The following is a 19,848-nucleotide window of genomic DNA, read 5'->3' as shown; positions in this document are numbered from 1 at the left end:
GGGGGGGGGGGAGGCGGCAAGGGAAGGGTGGAGCGGGGCAGTCCCTGCACTCGAGCCTTGGAGGATAGGCTGCCCTGCAGCGGCGTGGGTGCTGGCCAGGCCCAGCTTTGGCACTTACGGGACTGGGTGGGTGGAGGGGAAAGGCCCAGGGGACTGTGTGGGGCACTCCCAGACTGGAGGAAGGAGCTTCAGGACATGCCCACACCCCGGGGGCTCCTTGAGGTCACCACAGTACTCTGTCGTCACAGTACCCCCCCCTCCCCGGCCCCTGCCCAGCGGGGGCAGCTGCTGGATTCCAACAGGGGACTGTCAGGCAGTTCCTCCCCACGGTGCCTCTCGTGTCACACTGAGGCTCAGAAGAGATGCTGCACGGGGTGGGGGCCTCGTGCGGCACCAGAGAGGGCCTCGTGAGGACCCCGAGGGCCCCAGGGAAGGGGGACAGTGGCCTTACCAGGAGGAACTGGTGTGCCGGAAGTTCCCCAGATGGTCACCAACAGTAAGAGGCTTGCGAGCTGCCACATTCTGGAGTTGCTGCCACCTGTCTGAGGAGGACTTCTGAGCTTCCAACAGCCCCACCGGCCCCTGCTCTGCCTGCCGCCCCGGCGCCAGATGGGAGCTGACTGCAAGGGCTGTGACTGGGGCTGGGGGTCCCTGTTCACTAGACGGACAGCCGCTGGTGCCTCAGTGTCCTTGCCTGTGTGGGGCTAGGATCACAGCAGCTGCCCAGCATCGGAGGGCTGAAGAGAAAAAGTGGAAAGGGCACGGAGTCCTGGGGAAGATCAAAGGGGACTCAGCACAAAAGGGCCATGGCAGGTGTCCTCTCTTGCCCTGTTCTTTGAGGGTCAGGGGGTGGTGCTTTGCTGATCTAATGGCCAGGCTGAGAGGCATAACTAACATTTATCAGACATTCATGGCGTTTTTCAAGCAATTTATACATGGTTCAGAAGGCAGGACACCAAAGTCAGACCACTTGGTGCAAATCCCAGCTCTGGGACAGCAACACTGGGCAAGATACCTAACTGTTCCATGCCTCAGTTTCCTGGTTAGAAAAACTGTGTTTCTGCCTTATAGGGTTATTGTGAGAATTAAATGAGTTAACCCACATAATGCTCTTAAGACGGGGTTTGTATACAGCAAATGCTCAGGAAATATTAGCTTTTATTATCTCAGTTAAAACTCATAACGCCCACGAGGGAGGTATTAATGTCATCACCCCATTTCATAGAGGGTGGTCACATTGAAGCTTAGAGGAGGGAAATAGCTTATTGAAAACCCACAACCAGGACGTGACAGAGCTAGGATCCGAGTCCAGGCCTATGTGGCTCCAGGCTTGGAATCTTAACCCCTGCCCCAAACTACCGGGTGCCCCACAAAGCCCCAGAAGTAACCCTGCTGACTGGAAACGGAGGAGGAGGGAGCCCTCCACTGCCTCCAAGCCCGAGGGCTAGGCCTGCCTGCCCCACCTGCAACCTCCCCCACTCCATCTGACATCACTTTCTGTCTTCACTGACTCCCCCAGAGACTGTTTCTGACATTTGTTTAAATCAGACACCCTAGGTTTAGAGGTGGGGGTGAGGTGGGGAGAATGGGGAGTCCTGGGCTCCAAGCTGCCCCTGACGATGTCCTTTGGCCCTGGCAGCCCTCAGACCACTTCCACTTGCCTCCAAGTCTGGGAAAAAGGCCCCTGGGGACTGTGGCACCCAGGCCTGAGGAATGCCAGCCGACGTCCTGGCCCGGCCCATGGCAGAGCCCTGATATCCCATTAGCCCAAGCTCTAGCCAGCCTCTGGAACCCTGGCTGGAGGATTCGACCTTCACATCTGCTCATCCCTCCTCCATCCCCCATCACAGACCTGCCATGAAGGTGACTTACTGGGGTGGGCCAGGGAGAAACTGCAGGGTCGCCGTCCCACTGCCATGACAGCCTGAACCGGGCGTGAGTTAATCCATAACCTCAAATATTTGCTTGGCCCTCAGTGCTGAGGCCTCCCCCTCCACAGATAAACAAACAGCCTCCCAGCTCTGGACGGCCCTGTTTGCCCAAAGCCCACCTTTGTCCCCCAGTTGGTGCCATCCAAGAGGGAGGGCGGGGAGGGATGGGCGATTGTCAAACTGTCTACAGATGAGGTCTCATTTTGGCCTCAAAGGTGGTTGGCTGAAGGAGGGACATTGTGTCTATGTGGCAGGTGGGGACATTTTTACCCAGAGATATTGCAGTTTTCCCCAGATCAGCTCAACTGGTAATGATTCCATATTTCACCAAACCTAGGATGCCATTAATTATAAGATGCACCTATTTTATGTGGCAGTAACACTGTCAATTACACAGGGACGCAATGTCCCGATTTCCAATTTTCATGATGAAAAGATACCCCCTCAGGGTCCCTGCCACGTGCGCGCTGGCCACTCAGCTCAACCCTCGGCTCCAGTAGCTCCTGTAGCTGCCCGCACAAGGGCACGTGGCTACTCCCATAATCTCTACTTTGCAGATGAGGACCCTTAGAAATCTCTTATTAGCTGCCCAAATTCACCAAGCTGCGAAGTGGCCGGCCTGCCGTCGACTCAGGTCTTCCTGGCACCTCTTGGCCACCTTTGCAAACAAGTGAGAAAAACAAACCTGGTTCTGGAAAAGCTGCTGTCAGTCCGTGGCTGGGACGCTGGGGAAGAGAAGGGCAGAAGTACAAGGTCCAGCTTGAAGCCTTGGCGCCAGTCCTTAAGTCTGTCGACATTTATTAGGCATCTCGCATTCCTGTACCTGCTGTGAGGGCTTGACCACACCCCTCAAAGCCCGAGCTCCTTCAGGGGTCATGTGACCCTGTCCCGCTGGCCTCCAGGCCTGCCCAGGAAAGTCGCCTGACCCAGGGGTCAATCCAGTTCTCCACCCCAGCCCGCAGGAGTAGGGCCTCGGAGCCCTCGTTCCACTGTGAGCGCCAGACTGGGGAGATTCTGAAGCCCAGAGCCCGGGCATCCATGTCTGGGCCCAAAGCAGAGGAAACTGAGGAGGAGGAAGACACAGACGCAGGAGAGAGGCTGAGACAGGAGACCTTGGACACTCAGGAGTGGGAGGGAGCAGCAGGGGCAGGCCCCTACCCTCCAGGGTGGGCACATCCTGGCTCTGGGCTCATGAGGGTCCCCTGCCCTCCTAGGAAACCCCCTCTTTCCTTAAGTTCCCTTAAATTGACTGGGGCAGCTTGCGTTCCGTAGGACAGGCCCGCAGCCGCCCGAGAAGGCAAGAGGAGCAGGGCGAAGGGACGAAGGGACGAAGGGACGTCACACAAGCTGGGGTGGCCAGGGAAGGCTGCCGGGGTGCGGTGGAGCTTCAGCTGGAGGTCCCAGGGCAGGCAGGACCCGGGAATAGAGGAAGGGCCCTGAGGAGGGGAGGGAGGGGAGGCACAGGAGACCCAGAGCTGGGAAGCAGAGGGGAGGGTGGGAGGGAGGGGAGGAGGAGATAACGGAGTTTGGAGTGCAGCCTGGGGCAAGTGGGGCGCCAGCGGCTGTCTTGCGAGGGGCTGCGGCGGCCGCCTCGGGAAGGGGCCGGGCGGTCCTCGCAGGTCAGGCAGGAAGCTCGGAGTCTGTGCGCTTGGCCACACAAGAGGGCAGCTCGGCCGCCCCGGACCTCGTAAATGCCTCCGGCGCCCACGTTCTCGCTCTATAGGCGGCCTCCCTGTGAGTCCGCCGCAGATGCCGTCCTGGGCTCTCCTCACGCGCACTTACTTCCCGCTGCCCCCTTCGCCAGGCTTGCTGGCTGTTCCCTGGGGCTCCGTCCTCCTTGCCCCCCCCCCCCCCCCAGGCTCCTCACCTGCCACCTGCCCCCCAGCTGGCAGCGGCGATCGGTTCCACGGGACGTCTACGTAGGGTCCACACACTGATCCTGAACGTGGATGAGGGACTGTGTCTGAGGCCCCCACATCCAAGCCGGCCCAGACGCCCAAAGCGCCGGCAGCCAGAAGTGCCAGGCAGCTGCAGGGGGAGAGGTGACCAGTGTGGGGGTCTGGCCAGGCCTTGAAGGCTGCCCGGAGCGGGGGCAGGAGGGCTCCTCTTGCTTGTTGGCCGGCTGGGGCACCGCAGCAGGGGTGCCTTCCTCAGGCCTCCTCCCCGGCGGGCAGCGCAGGGAACCCGAGCCACCTCCCTGAAGCAGGGATGCTCCCCCCGCACCAGCTGCTCCCCAGGTTTGTGCTGGCTGAACGGCTGCCATCCCCCGGGAGAGTGCTGCCAGGAATCCAGGTGTCTGTGCTCACTGGCAACAGGTTCCAGCGGGGGGGGGGGGCACTGCTCTGGTCCCCTGGGAGGGTGCGGGCTGCCCTTCCAAGGGGCGGCCTCGCCTGGCTGCTTGGCCGCTGCTCATTTGCCTTGTCTGACGCTGGGGTTTTCCTTCCCAGATGTGAGTCAGCCCTGTTGGGCTTGAATTCAGTCAGGTCCACTCTCCCGATGCCAGAGCAGGACTTTGGCGTCACAGCCAGCCATGATTCAGAGAGCGGAAGGACGTCTGTGTGCAGGGAACGGACTGCATTTGTGAGGACGTGGGTAGAGGACTAAGAAGCAAAGGTGTGGGGTTCGGGGTGAAGGGGGAGAGGAGTTGGGGGGGAGGGCTGCAGAAAGAAAGCCAAAACTAGGAGATGGCATCAAGCAGTGGGGTATTCAAAAACCTCATCTTTGATGTCAGGCTCACACAGGTTTATTGTCTTTTAATTAATTAATTAATTAATTTTTAAGATTTTATTTATTTATTTGAGAGAGAGAGAGAGAGCACCAGCAGAGGGAGAAGCAGACTCCCCGCTGAGCAGGGAGCCCAATGCAGGGCTCGATCCCAGGATCCTGGGATCATGACCTGAGCAGAAGGCAGATGCTCAACCGACTGAGCGACCCAGGCGCCCCCTCACACAAGTTTAAACTTCAACTTTGTTCCTTCCCTCAGCCTCAATTTCCACATCTGTAAAATGAGGCCAATAATAGTGTGCGCCCCAGGTGGTTGTTATGAGGGTTCAATTAAATATTTTCTACAAGGTGGACAGAAACTTAGGTGATCAACCAACAGCAATGTCCTCTCTTGACTCCCCAAGTATCCTAGAGAGAAAGTGAGGTACCACATGAAGCTTTGTGAGGATCAGCCACCTGGGGAAAATGGGTGCCCCCCTCTTCATGAATGCCTGTGAAGGCATGGGGGAGGTGACCCAGGAGGGGGACAGGAAGGCCCAGCTGCTGTCTGTGCAGCCACCGGCTCCGAGTATCCAGGGCCCCCGCACTCCCCAGGACTGGGGTGTGCTCTTATCCAGCACTGGCGCCCAATCTGGAATCTCAAATAGAATCTCGCAGAACCTGAGCTACCTCTCCTGATCAGGGGGTGGGATGGAGGGCTCACAGGACTGCCACTGGCGCTCACCCCAGGCCCGCTCCTTGGTGGGCGTCTTGTCCATTCTCTCTGCTGGGGAAGGCCTGGAGCTGCTCAGGGCTCAGCCCAGGGAGGCCAGGGAACAGAGAAACCAGAGGCCCTGGGGAGCCCCCTCCCCCACTGGGAAGAAACGGAGGTGGATGGATGCAGCAAAGGTCAACGGCACTACACATTGAATCTTTTTTTTTAATCACGTTTGAGGAATAATATAGATACAATAAAATTTGCTTTTTAAATATTCAGTTCTGTTTGTTTAGACAAATGTATGTAGTAGCGTAACCACCACCGCAGTTAGGATTATGGGACATTTCTGTCACCCTCAGAAGTTCCCCTGTGCCCCACTGCCACCCTGGCAACCGTTGATCTGGTTTCTGTTGCTTTCTCTAGAATGGCATATAAATGGAGTCCTACAGTATGTAGCCTTTTAGGACTGGCTTCTATCACTCACCAAAGCTTTTGAGATTCTTCCATGTGGATGTGTGTATCAGTAGTTTCTATAGCTGAGTAGTTTCCATTATATGGATATACCACAATTGGTTACCCATTCACCACTTCTTGGCTATTATTAAATAAAGCTACTGGAACATTCATGTACAGGTCTTTGTGTGGATATGTTTTCATGCCTCTTGGGCAAGTCTCTAGGAATGGGACTGCTGAGTCATGGGGTAAGTACATTTATTTCTATTAAAAAACAAAAACAAACTGTTATATAAAGTGGCTGTACCATTTTGCATTCCCACAAGCAAAATATGAGTGTTCCAGTCGTTCTGCATCCGCTCCAGCACTTGCGTGGTCAGTTTTTTATTTTGTTATTTTTGGCCATTCTAATAGGTGTGTGGTAGGATCTCATTTCATTTCCCCAGTCACTAATGATGTTAGTCATCTTTTCATGTGCCTAGTTGCCATTCATATATCCTCTTTGGTGATGTGTCTGTTTCAATATTTGGCCTGTTTTTTAAAATTGAGGGTTTTTTTTTTAAAGATTTTATTTATTTGAGAGAGAGAGAGAGTGCAAGAGTGGGGGGTGGGGGGTGTGGCAGAGGGAGAGAGAGAATCAGACTCCCCGGCAAACAGGGAGCCCAATGAGGGCTGGATCCCAGGACCCGGGACCATGACCTGAGCTGAAGGCAGATGCTTAACCAACTGAGCCACCCAGGCACCCCGGTCCTTTGCATTTGTATACACATTTTAGACTCAGCTTGTCAATTTCTTTAAAACCTAAAAAAAGCTTGCTGGGATTTTGAATGGGACTGAGTTGATTCTATAGAACAATCTGGAGAGAAGAGACATCTTACGGGTGGGTCTTTTGATCCGTTAGCCTGGTATTCCCATTTAGGTCTTTGTTAACCTGTCTCCCCAATGTTTGATAGTTCTTAGTATATAGATCTTGAACATATTTTGATAAATTTATCCCTACTTATTTTATGTTTTTTTAATGCTATTGTAAATGGCATTTTTACATATTTCAATTACAATTGTGTGTTGCTAGTATACAGAAATACATTGTTTTATATTGAGACTTATTTTTTTCAGTTTTACTGAGATAAAACTAACATATAACATTGTAATAGATATAAAGGCATACAATATGATTTAATATATGTATATATTGCAAAATGATTACCACATTAAGTAGAGTTGACATCCATCACCTCACATAGTTACAATTTTTTTCTTGAGATGAGAATTTTTTTTTAAATATTTTATTTATTTGACAGAGAGAGAGAGCACAAGCAGGGGGAGTGGGAGAGGGAGAAGCCGGCTCCCCGCTGAGCAGGGAGCCCGATGTGGGACTCGATCCCGGGACCCTGGGATCATGACCTGAGCCGAAGGCAGACCCTTAACCGACTGAGCCACCCAGGCATTCCGAGATGAGAATTTTTTAAATCTACTGTCTTCATGACTTTCACAAATACAATACAGAATGATTAACTCTCATTACCATGCTGCCCATTACATCCCCAGAACTTATTTATAACTGGAAGTCTGTACCCTTTGACCACCTTCCCTCTCGTCCCCCACCTCTGGTAACCACTAATCCGTTTTTTTTTTTTTTTTTTTAAAGGATTTTATTTATTTATTTGTCAGAGAGAGAGATGGAGAGAGAGAACACAAGCGGAGGGAGCAGGCAGAGGGAGAAGCAGGCCCCACACTGAGCAAGGAGCCCGATATGGGACTTGATCCTAGACCTGGGATCATGACCTGAGCCGAAGGCAGACGACCCATAGCATCCCTACTCATCTGTTTTTGAATCTATGATGAACTCATAGATTTTTACGCTCCACATGTAAGTGAGATCATACAGTATTTATCTTCGACTTATTTCTTGATTCCACAAGCATGTGCTGGGGTGACCGACCATCCTAGTTTGTCTGGGACTGTTCTGATTTTATTTTATTTTATTTTAAAGATTTTATTTATTTATTCATGAGAGACAGAGAGAGAGAGAGAGAGAGAGGCAGAGGGAGAAGCAGGCTCCCAAGGAGCAGAGAGCCCGATGCGGGACTCGATGCCAGGACCCTGGGATCATGACCTGAGCCGAAGGCAGACGCTTAACCATCTGAGCCACCCAGGCACCCAAGGACTGTTCTGATTTTAGCCCTAAAAGCCCTACATCTGGTAAACTCTACCCTCGAATGAGAAAACTCCCAGTTTTCACTGACAGGTACAGAAGGTTAGGGGAAAGGTACAAAACACAAAGGTGACCCCCAAAAGAGGGGCTGAAAGCAACATTGGTTTTAGTACCAAATGGACCCAGGACTTTCCCCAGTCCCTGCTGCTGCTGACGGTGACAGCCATGATTGGCAGTTCCTGAGCATGCATCAGCCATTATTAAACCTCCCCTCCCATGACTTAAGTGTGCTGGCATCTGGAGGGCGAACATCCACTTTGCCTGTGGATTCACTGTTGTGCTTTGTATCTAGACAGTGCTAGTTTAATTTTTAACATGATGAATATTGCGACCATGTTTTTTTTAAGAGTTCAGATGATGAACACGAGCATGATTACAAAACCAATGCCAGCATGCACCAGACGTCATGGTCATTTAGAAAGCTAAACGTGGGGCGCCTGGGTGGACATTTATGAATGGTTCTTCCAAAACTGCTGATCTTTGAAAAGGCCAGAAGGATCTTGAAAAAGGATGATCCGATGGCAGCTGAGTTGTTCAATATTCTGTATAGGAAGTAACAAAAACTCATGTAATAAAAAGTGACTCAGTTTTGGGGAAATAAAACAAAATGTCACCAGAAGAGGGACAGCCAATTTAAACAGGACTTTCTCACTTCTTTACTAAGACTGGAACTTATTTGTGATGCAACTTTAATATCACAAGTTCAAATACTTCTTTGCTTTAAAGCCATTTTCTCTGAGACACACGCAAGTACGAGAGAGAGAGAGAGCGCACGCGCTTTAATTTATGACACCCAGTGTGCTTCAAAATGTTTAAAAAGATGGAACTTTGGATGTTGAATTTATTGATGCAAAGGAGCCGACAAAAAGCTGTTTTACCAAAATCAGCCTATAGATACAAAGAGGATGGGCATTTTTGGAGAGCTGGAAGCTAATCCCTACAAGTCTAAAAACCTGCTGTTGTTAGTAAGATCCTAAGTATTCCATGCTCAAATGATTTTGTTGAGAGAATCATTAGCTCGATGCCATCACACTGGACTGACAGCAGGAATTAGTGTAATGTGGGCTTAATAAGAGCAGGACTGCAAGTCAAAGAATTTTGTTTGGCGATATTCAGTTTGATCACTACATCAAAGAAGGGTTTCCTAAAAGCTGCAGGCAAGGAAACAGAGAGAGGTAAAAATTTCCTCTGCATCATAGGACAGAAATGTCATTGTTATTTTTTTAAATTAAATATTGGTACTATGTTTAGTCCTACTGGATTCACATTCTCTTAAAAAGTCTTACATGTATGTATCTTTTTTTAAAAAGACTATTTTTGTAGAGCAGTTTTAGGTTCACAAAAAATTGAGGGGAAGGTACAGAGATTTCCCATATACCCCCCAATGCTGCACCCCCACATGTATAGACTCCCCATCATCAACATCCCCACCAGAGCGTACATTTGTTATACCTGATGAACCTACATTAATACATCATAATCAGCCAAAGCCCATAGCTTACATTTGGGTTTGCTCCTGATGTGGTACATTCTGTGGGTTTGGACACATGTATAATGACACCATTCATCATTATAGTATCATACAGAGTATTTCCACTGCCCTAAAATCATCTGTGCTTCATCTGTTTAGCCCTGCCTCCCCCCAACCCCCGCCCCCCAACAACCCCTGGCAACTACTGATCTTTTTTTACCATCTCCATACCTCTGCATTTTGCTGAATGTCATATAAGAATGTCATGGAATCATACCATATGTAGCCTTTTACATGTATGTATCTCAATACAAATTTTAAGTATCCAATGAGTTAAAATAAATTGCTGTATCAGAGATTAGAAACATATGTAGCTATTTTTATATTTCTTTCTCACAAAGTAGTCCTACTACTAATTATTATTTGCCATTGTTACTAATCCTATTGTTCTGTTTAAGTAATAGCATTTGTGTAACACAAAAGTAAATAATACAGAATATATAATTTACAATAAACACCTATTTTCCATATTTTGATGCTATTTATAATTCTAACATGATTTCAAATAAACTTTTTCATATTTCTATGTTAAAGCAACATATACACATGTATGTGTATAATTATTTTTAACATATTATTACGGGTTTTGGGGGTCTGGCGTGGCTGTGTCCCAGGCTGGATCTCTAAAGTTGGTCACGCGTATACATGTCCCACCTCCTCCTCTGCCTGGGCTCTGTTTAAGCCAAGGGATGCAGAGCCTACGAAGGCCTGGCCGCTGTCCTCAAGGGGCCCACAGCCTGGTGATGAAGCCAGACCCAAAACAGGACGGCACAGAGCAACGCCGAAGGTGCCAGGATGGAGGCTCCCCCAGGTAACCCAGCCCGGAGGAGGTCTCCTGGGAAGGCTTCCTGGAGGAGGCGGGCCTGGGCTGGCGCGCGGAGGCGAAGGACGGGACGCGGGGTGGCGGCGGTGGTGCTTGGAGTCCGGGGAGAGGGCGTGTGAAGCGCCGGGCGGAGCGCGGCACCGGGGCCTCTCGGGCCAGGTGCACAGCCCGGTCCCCCTCCGGCCGCCCCTCGCGCCCAGTGCCCCGCGTCCTCCAGGCGGTCCTCCGTCCCGCTCCGCGGAGGTCGGAAGCCGGAAGGGCCGCTCCTGCGGCGGGGCGTCCGCTCCCGTCGCGAGCACGGCCGCCGACACCGCCGCCAGCACGCCTGGCGCCCCGCCGGCCTCCCGCGGGCGTCTGCTGGCAGCGCGCCTCCCGCTGAGTCAGCCTGTGAGTCAGCGCCCCCTGACCGCGCCGGCCCGCCGCGTCTGGGCCCCCGTTAGGGACGCGGGGCGGGGGCGGGGAGAATGGGGACGGGAGGGCAGGGAGGAGGAAAGAGGGGAGGGGGAGGGGAGAGGAGGAAGGAAGGAGGAGTAGTGGGCAGGGGCGGAAGGGAGGAGGGGGAGGGGAGGGGAGCGGAGGGAGGGGAGAATGGGGACAGGAGGGAAGGGAGGAAGAAAGAGGGGAGGGGAGAGGGGAAGGGAGAGGGGCGGGGGAAGGAGGAGTAGGGGGCAGGGGCGGAAGGGAGGAGGGGGAGGGGAGGGAGGGGAGAATGGGGACGGGAGGGAGGGGAGAATGGGGACGGGAGGGAAGGGAGGAGAAAAGAGGGAGGGGAGAGGGGAGGGGAGGAGGAAAGGAAGAGTAGTGGGCAGGGGTAGGAAGTGAGGAGGGGGAGGGGAGGGGAGGAGGGAAGGTGGAGTAGTGGGCAGGGGCGGAAGGGAGGAGGGGGAGGGGAGGGAGGGGAGAATGGGGAAGGGAGGGAGGGGAGGAGAAAAGAGGGAGGGGGAGGGGAAGGGAGGAGGGAAGGAGGAGTAGTGGGCAGGGGTAGGAAGTGAGGAGGGGGAGGGGAGGGAAGGAGGAGGGGGAGGAGGAAGGAGGGAGGGAGGAGGGGGAGAAAAGAGGAGGGAAGGAGGAGGGAGAGGAGGAGGGGAGGGGGAAGAGAAGGGAGGAGGGGAGAGCAAGGGCAAGGTCCAAAGTAAGGGTTCCAAACCTTTGGCCTACGGGCCAAATTTGGCCTGTCTTCTGTTTTTGTTCAGCTCAGGAGCCGAGAATCGTTTTCACATTTTGTAACTGTTGAAAAATACAGAGATTAATATTTTGTAACAAATGAAAATTATATAAAATTCAAATTTCAGCGTCTACGAGGAGTTTTATTGGAACAGTAATGCTCATTTGTTATGTCTGTCCATGACTGCTTTGCAGAACAGCAGAGTTGAGCCATTATGAGAGACCATGAGGCCCCCAAAGCCTAAAGTGTACCTTTACAGGTTTGCTGCCCACATTCCAGGGGCTGCTCAAGGCCCTGGCTGTTAAGGAGGGGGTGGCGGGCCTCGGTCTGAGGGGGGAGTCCCAAGCTGGGGAGCCATCTCAGCCCTGCTCAGCCTTACCCTAGGGCTTGTCAGCTGGCTGGATAGCCCTCCTTACCTGCCCCCCAGGCCACCCTCTGTAGGGGCACGTGGGCGAGCTCCTCCCTGCAGCCCGGGGACCCAGGTTTGTCCCACACCATCTTTGGGAGCCTTTCCCCATGTGGTGGGCGGGGGCCGTGGGACCGCGTACTCCCAGCTAAGTGGTTGTTCCTTTTGGTTACCCATTAACCAGCTAGTCCTTACCCAAAGTTTCAAGGAAGTCAGGCCTGCACATTTATTGCCTTGTTGCTCCCGGGAACGTGACAAGCCCTGTCACCTGCACCCCAGGACAAACGGTCTTGGTGATCCAGGTTCTGGCCTTGTGCAAGCTATTGCCTAAGGCAGTGTTTGAGACTTTGTTATTTATTTATTTTTATTTTATTTATTTATTATTTATTTATTTATTTTTAAAGATTTTATTTATTTATTTGACAGAGAGAGAGACAGTGAGAGGGGGAACACAAGCAGGGGGAGTGGGAGAGGGAGAAGCAGGCTTCCCGCGGAGCAGGGAGCCCGATGCGGGGCTGGATCCCAGGACCCCGGGATCATGACCTGAGCTGAAGGCAGACGCTTAATGACTGAGCTACCCAGGCGCCCCGAGACTTTGTTTTTTTTTTTTTTAAACCTCAACCCTCAGTTAGAAATATATTTTACATTGTAGCAAAGTTTCACAAAACTATCTACCCCTATTACAGGTGATGTACTCTTGCCAGTGTTCCTTTTCTGTTTTTTAAAAGTGATGATCATGAAACACGAAATTGACTTTATGAACTACTAACGGGTTGCAACCAGCAATATGAAAAATGCGTTTGATGGTATTCAGACATATCTGTCTTTTCTCTTTTACAGTACAAAGCACAGCAGCAGCAGAGGGCCTCCTTCACCTGTAGGCAGAGGCTTCCTGGCTCTCAGTCTTCATGTCTCTCCTTGCCGCCCTTGACCTAAGACAGAGCCCTCAACCTCCATGAGGAATAAATCCGCATACCTGTTTGTTTCTACCCCATATGTATTGAATCCTGGTAACCTTGATTACCTGGGGTGGGGGAGGACGGGAGGAATTGGGGATAGGAAGAGGACTTAGTCTTCACTCTGCTTAAGTAAGTGCTGTTTGAATTCTGTCACATACATATTACTTTACATTTTGTATTTAAAAACATTTGGAGCCTACAGAAAGGTGTCAGGAACACATGCAACCGTCCTGCGCCCAGCAACAAGTTCATGTACTCTACCTTCCTCCCATTCCTTTCTCCCCACCCCCTCCCCACAGACCTCTTCAACCACCCCCTGCATCTGCCCCTGGGAGTGAATGAAGCCTCAGAATGCTTAACATTCCCAGCAGTGGGCAGTGCTGACAACTGGTATTGTCAGAAGTCCAGTTGAAAGTTAGTTGCCATCCAGGGGCACCTGGGTGGCTCAGTTGGTTAAGCGGTTAAGCGTCTGTCTTTGGCTCAGGTCATGAACCCAGGGTCTTGGGATCGAGCCCCGCATGAGGCTCCCTGCTCAGCAAGGAGCCTGCCTCTCCCTCTGCCTGCCTCTCCCTCTGCCTGTCGCTCCCCCTGCTTCTGCTCTCTCTCTCTGTCAGATAAATAAATAAAACCTTTAAAAAAGAAAAAAGGGGGAAAAAAGGAAGTTGGTTGCCATCCTGTAGACTGCCTACCAGCATGCAGTCTTTTTATTTTGAAAATTTAGACTTACAAAAAAGCTGCCAGGATAGCACGCTCCGCTCAGATTCCCCTAATGTTAACCACAGAAGGACCAAAGTCAGGTGATTCACAATGATATAACACTGTTCACTCATCTACTAGCCTTATTTGGATTTTGCCAGATGTCCCACCAGCATCCTGTTTCTGGCCCAGGATCCCATTCGGAATCCCACGTGGCATTTCGTTGTCCCGTCCCCTTCAACCCCCACCTGGGAGAGTTCCTCAGTCTCCCCTTGCCACCTCAGCCCTTTGGCCAGTTATGTTGTAGGACGGATCTCCCTGTTCTCTCCTTCCTAGATTGAAGTTACCCATTTTTGGCAAGAATACCACAGAAGTGATGTGCCCTTCTCTGGATACCCTTATCAGGTGGTCCTGATGGGTCTAATTACTCTCAGAATAATTTTGATCACTTGGTAAAAGTGGTGTCTCCCTGAGGTTTCTCCACAATAAAGTCACTGTTTTCCTTTGTAATTAATAAACATTCTGTGGGGAGATGCTTTATGACTATATAAATATCCTGTTCTCTCGTACTTTTTCCTGCTAATTTTACTATCCCTTGATGATTCTTGTTTGCAACACTTATTACTGTGGTTTTTATCAAATAGTGATTTTTCTATTTCCACTATTCTTTTTACATTAAATGGGAATTCTACTGTAAAAAGGAACTGTCTCTTTCCCCTGTTTATTTACTTAGTCCATTATTTTTATATCTTTATGGATGGTCTCTTAGATATTTATTTCATTCTGTGGGTTATAATCCATTACTCTTATTTTTCACTCAAATCGTACTGGATTTGGTGATTGAGAGCTCCTCTAAGTTGGCTTCTGTGCTCCTTGACCTGCCTCCATCATTCCTGGAGTGCTTCCTTACTGTCCGACACAAGATGTTCCAGGCTCTTCTGGTACTTTCCCTGCCCCAGCCCTGGAATCAGCCATTTCTCTAGGAGCCCTAGTTTGTTTTATTGGAGAATGGTATTTAGGAAGTAGGATCTAGGCACAAATCAGATTTAACTTGGTTAAATGAAAATGCAAAACTGGACTGGCCTTTGGAATAGCTTGGGAAGGACAGGGGCAAGCTATGCAGGGCAGAGTGGGGAGGCGAGAGGCGGGGACACAAACAGATACTGAGGTTGAGAGAGAGTGGGCAGAACAGAGTGAGCCAAGGTAGGGAGGGCAGCGTGACTGTTCATTCAGTCCTTGGCTGGGAGTACCTGTGGGAAGCATGGCCTCCATGCAGATAAAAGGAAGGATTCAGAAAGAAACCATCAACAAAACAAAAAAAGGCAACCTACTGAATGGGAGAAGATAGTTGCAAATAATCTATCCAATAAAGGATTAATATTCAAAGTATTTGAATAACTTATACAACTCAACACCAAAAAAACCAAAAACCTGATTTTAGAAATGTATGGAGGACTTGAACAGACATTTCTCCAAAGAAAAAATACAGATGACCAACAGACACGTGAAATGGTGCTCCACATCACTGATCATTAGGGAAATGCAAATCAAAACCACAATGAGCTATTACCTCACACCTGTCAGAATGGCTCAGAAACTCAAAACACAAGACTCAAAAACACAAGAAATAACAAATGTTGGTGAGGATGTGAAGGAAAGGGGACCCTGGTGCACTGTTGGTGGGAAGGTAAATTGGTGTAGCCATTGTGGAAAACAGTATGGAGGTTCCTAAAAAATTAAAAATAGGATTACCATATGATCCAGTACCATATGATCCAAATACCCACTACTGGATATTTACCCAAAGAAAACAAAAACACTAATTCAAAAAGACACATGCATCCCTATCTTTATGGTAGCATTATTGACAATGGCCAAGATATGGAAGCAACCCAAGTGTCCATTGATAGATGAATAGATAAAAAAGATGTGGTATATATATACAACGGAATATTAGTCAGCCATAGAAAAGAATGAAATCTTGCCATTGGTGACAACATGGATGGATCTAGAGGGTATTATACTAAGTGAAATAAACATAGAGAAAGAAATACCATATGATTTTACTTATGTGTGGAATCAAAAAAACAAAGAAAAGGCAGAAATAGACCCATAAATACAGGAAACAAACTGACGGTTGCTGGGGATGGGGTGGGCAAAATGAGTGAAGGGGGGTGGGAGATACAGATTTCCAGTTATGGAATGAGTAAGTCATGGGGATAAAAGGTACGGCATAAGGACTATCACCAATGGCACTGTCATGCATTGCATGGTGACAGATGGGAGCTACGCTTGTGAGCATACACGTAGACTTACGGAATCACTATTTTGTACATCTGAAACTAAAGTCCCATTGTATATCAACTATACTTCAATTAAAAAAAAACAAGGAGGGATGCCTGGGTGGCTCAGTTGGTGAGCATCCGACTCTTGGTTTTAGCTCAGGTCATGATCTCAGGGTCCTGTGATCAAATCCCATGTCGGGCTCCGAACTCAGGGGGGAGTCTGCTGGAGATTCTCTCTTTCCCTCTCTTTCTGACCCTCTCCGCTCTCTAAAATAACTAAATACATCTTAAAAAATTTTTTTAAAAAATCAAGGAACACTGGGCTGCAGGCAGGGATATGCACCTGGGGTGTGCACCTGGGGCCTGGAGTTGGGAGGGAGGGGATGACCTTTCATTTTTGTCCTTTTATTTTTTTTTAAAGATTTTGTTTATTTATTTGACAGAGAGATAGAAAGAGCACAAGTAGGCAAAGAGGCAGGCAGAGGGAGAGGGAGAAGCAGGCTTCCCGCTGAGCAGGGAGCCTGATGCGGGGCTCGATCCCAGGACCCCGGGATCATGACCTGCGCTGAAGGCAGACGCTTAACCGACTGAGCCACACAGGCGCCCTTCATTTTTGTCTTTAACAATGTCTGTGTTCATTGCTTCCTTTTCTCAAACTGAAGAACAATGGAAGGGGCGCCAATGGACCAGTGCGGTGGGGTTCACGCAGCACAGACGGTCTTTGCATGGGGGGCCAGCCACGTTGCAGTTCCAAATGTTGAAATCCTTGGGGCTCAGAGGGAGTGCAGCTTTCAAACTGCGCTGCTTGTCACACAGCACAAGAAGTACATCTTACAACATATCCTAACATACAGACACATACTCCACTTAAACCAGTATCCACCCTTGTTATGTATGACACAAGCTGTTTTCTCTTCCAGGCAGGTTATTTCCCACTAGTTTGATTCCAGAACATACTAATGAATGGATCTGAACCTGCAGTTTGAAAAACACCCCTCCAGGCCATCCTCTTATTGTGCAAACAGGGTAACTGCGGCCCTAAGAAGGGAACTGAGTGCCCCAAATGCTATGGCTTTTCAAGAGGACCTTTTTACTTATGACCTTTCAAACAAAGCTACATTTGTATAGCTACTGGGGGGGAAATAGGTCTGGATAATGAGAGTAGATTTTTGGAGAGTGTGAAGAGTTGGATGAAATTAGGCTAATGGTCTTGAACCAGATTTCCTGGCCTTATTCAATAGCCCGAAATGCCTAATGTTGGAGGCCCTAGGCTCTTGGAAATAAAGTAAATGTTTTGTCCTTCATCTGTCCCTTCCCGACTTACTCAGCTAAAGCTCTGAGCAGACACCTGCAGAGGCGGGCTTGCAGGATGAAGGTGTGAGTGCCTTGCCCTCCGGGTGCTCTCAGCATCCTTGGGAGCCGCAGAGGACCTTGCAGGAAGAGATGTACAGGGTGGGGGTGGGGCAGGCTGAGGATCTGGGGCCTGGAGAGCGAAGTGTGGTGGGAAGGACAAGGAGGGGCTGGAGACACAGAAGCTCCATGATGGAGGCCTTCTCTGCCTGCCATCCCACGGAATTTGAACTTCATCCTATGGGCAGTGGGGCCCTGTGATGTGCTCTGAGAAGGGGAGTGACCTGGCCAGATCCTTTACAATGACTCGGGTAGCCACGGGAAGCCGGTGGCCAAAATCTGACACTGCAGTGCATGGAGGCCACCCTGGGAGGTGACCCAGGTCTAGAAAAAGGGAGCTGGAGTTTGCAGTGAATAGCTGACAGCAAGAGCCGGCAGGCTGAGGCACGAGGGCAGCTTTGCACCCCCACCCCCACCCCGGAGTGCAGAGACCGTGGGCGCTTTTCTAAGGACATAGAGCTGACATCAGAGAGAGTTTTCAGACCCTCTATCCTGAGGCGCTGCCCCAGAGAATCACACCAGCCCACGCCCCAGAACTCAGTCCCTGCGCCCCTCAGAGGGCTAGGCACTTGAACACGAGGTGGGGTATTACAGTGAAAAGACATACCGTGCGCTGTCCTGCACAGACCTGGGTTTGAATCCTGCCTCTTCCACATACAAATAGGTGACTTTAGGAAAGTTGGTTAACTCTGCCCCGGACTATATATAGTTTCCTCATTGTCCAACGGGGAGAAGGGGGTAAGTATGGATGAGTTAATGTGTTTGAGGTCTGTTGTAAACCCCCAGTGAGGAGTCACTCTCATAATCATTTAAAGATGAGGAGGCCAAGGTCAGAGAGGTTAAGTGACTTGCCCAAGGCTACCCAGCTGGTGGAACCAGGAGCCCGGCAGTGGTGGTCTGACTGTATGCAGCCCACGTTCCTTCGAGGAGCCGGCATTTCTCCGTGCTGAGATTCCACAGCAAGCAGAGCCCTGTGGCCTGCACCCTGCCTGAAATGACGTGTGACTATTAACCTAGTCCCAGGGACCAGAGTGTGTAGCGATGAGTCACCTTGAGCAGCTCCAACAAAGAGACCCCCTCCTCCCCAACCAGCACTTGGGCTGAGACCTGGTTGCCAAGCAACAAGACATAACATATATAAATACAACCCAGTCTCTTGCTATAACCGTGAGGCCTGTTTCTTGCACAGCTGTCTTTTCCTTGCTTTTCCCCTCTGCCCCTCGGCCTTCCCTCCAGCTTCTCCTGGGGCAGCAGGTTTGATCCTCAAGCTAAGAGCTGCTCGACCAGAGTGAATGCGGACTGCAGAGGTGGATTGCTAAGGGTGGGTGTGGAGCTCTGCCTGGGTGATGACTGGGACAAGGCTGCACAGGGCAGGGGGGAGGGAGGGGCAGAAGGTGTGGCCGTGGCAGCAGACAGGATGGACTTTTACCATCCGGGCTGGATAAGGGCGGTGGGGGCAAGGACATGACTTCTGGACTCTGAGGCAGGAGCATAGCAGAAGGAGGCTCCTCAGATGGGGGTGCACACCTATTTCCTCGGGGCAGGAGGGCCTTCTGCTGCTCTGGGTGCCCCAAGGGTGGTGACAGCCTCCTGTGTGGGTCTCATGCCATCTCCTCTCGAACCTGTGCTTTTCTCATTCCACCTTGCATTACCAGTTCAGCTGCTGAATATCTTGAGCGGGGGGCTCCCCTGGGAGGGCCTCTTCCTACACACTGGCCCTGCTTATGCCCAAGACAGCGTACGTGGTAACAGTTATCATATTTTAGGACTCCTCTTGCGGTCAGGCAATGAACTTGGCGCTGCATATATGTCATCCTATTAATCCTCACAATGACAATGCAACGTTGGTATTCTTTTTTCATCAGTTTTATTCGGCTTAATTTACACACAATAAAATATACCGTTTTTACCTGTACAACTTGATGAGTTTTGACAAAAGTATACAATGTTGTGGGGTGCCTGGGTGGCTCAGTTGGTTAAGCGACGGCCTTCGGCTCGGGTCATGATCCCGGAGTCCCAGGACTGAGTTCCGCATCGGGCTCCCCACTCAGTGGGGAGTCTGCTTCTCCCTCTGACCCTCTCGCCTCTCATGCTCTCTCTCTCAAATAAATAAATAAAATCTTTAAAAAAAAAGTATACAGTGTTGTAACCAGCATCACCGTGTTCATGACCTAGAACATTTCCATCGCCCCTCTGCAGCCTGTCCTCTACCCTTGGCCCCTGGCCACCACAACTGACCACTAGAGTTTTACCTTTCCTAGACGTCCATTGAAATGGAAGGCGGCTATGCTAACCACTATACCAGCAACATGAAATGGAATAATACCACATGTAGTCCTTTGTCTGGTGAAAGTCTTGTGAAAGTCTTCTTTCACTTACCATAATGCTTTTGAAATGTTATCATTGTTTTGGTCCTTTCTTTGCTAACCAGCTAATGAATATTTGGGCTGTTTCCATTTGGGGGCTATTATGAAAAAAGCAGCATAGACATGTGTTTTCATTTCTCTAGGAGTGGAACTTTCGGTTCATTCAAGAGATGAGAGACTGAAGCTC

At 50.3% G+C, this 19,848-nt stretch overlaps 2 protein-coding genes across 3 annotated transcripts in view; one reads left to right on the top strand and one right to left on the bottom strand.

Annotated features, from left to right (window-relative positions):
- The window catches only part of PROC (protein C, inactivator of coagulation factors Va and VIIIa), a 10,049-nt gene extending 8,058 nt beyond the window's left edge, over window positions 1-1,991 (bottom strand). The window contains exons 1-2 of one of the 2 annotated variants that reach the window (XM_032427198.1): window positions 1,873-1,991; window positions 452-542 (exon numbers count right to left, since the gene is read on the bottom strand). In XM_032427198.1, the coding sequence (XP_032283089.1) occupies window positions 452-521 (70 nt within the window). In that variant the 5' untranslated portion in view covers window positions 522-542; window positions 1,873-1,991. Of the gene's footprint in view, window positions 1-451; window positions 543-1,872 lie in introns of those variants that run through there. The other variant, XM_032427279.1, reaches the window with a different exon arrangement.
- A 1,631-nt stretch (window positions 1,992-3,622) lies between these two features.
- On the top strand, window positions 3,623-12,950 carry LOC116633236 (collagen alpha-1(I) chain-like). The gene is made up of 3 exons (XM_032405839.1): window positions 3,623-3,665; window positions 10,166-10,761; window positions 12,786-12,950. The coding sequence occupies exons 1-3, from the start codon at window positions 3,623-3,625 to the stop codon at window positions 12,879-12,881; spliced, it is 735 nt and encodes a 244-aa protein (XP_032261730.1). The 3' UTR covers window positions 12,882-12,950.
- The last annotated feature ends 6,898 nt before the right edge of the window (window positions 12,951-19,848 follow it).

Source organism: Phoca vitulina, unplaced genomic scaffold (assembly GCF_004348235.1).
Source record: "Phoca vitulina isolate PV1807 unplaced genomic scaffold, GSC_HSeal_1.0 scaffold1, whole genome shotgun sequence".
In the NCBI taxonomy this organism is placed as follows: Eukaryota; Metazoa; Chordata; class Mammalia; order Carnivora; family Phocidae; genus Phoca; species Phoca vitulina.
This window is presented reverse-complemented; position numbering and strand designations above follow the sequence as displayed.

Bases quoted from the DNA above. Each gene is read 5' to 3' on its own strand.
- LOC116633236 (XM_032405839.1), top strand. From the start codon at position 3,623: ATGCCTCCGGCGCCCACGTTCTCGCTCTATAGGCGGCCTCCCT. The intron at 3,666-10,165 runs GTGAGTCCGCCG...GCTGTGTCCCAG, and splicing joins GCTCTATAGGCGGCCTCCCT to GCTGGATCTCTAAAGTTGGT. The intron at 10,762-12,785 runs GTGAGTCAGCGC...TCTCTTTTACAG, and splicing joins GCCTCCCGCTGAGTCAGCCT to TACAAAGCACAGCAGCAGCA.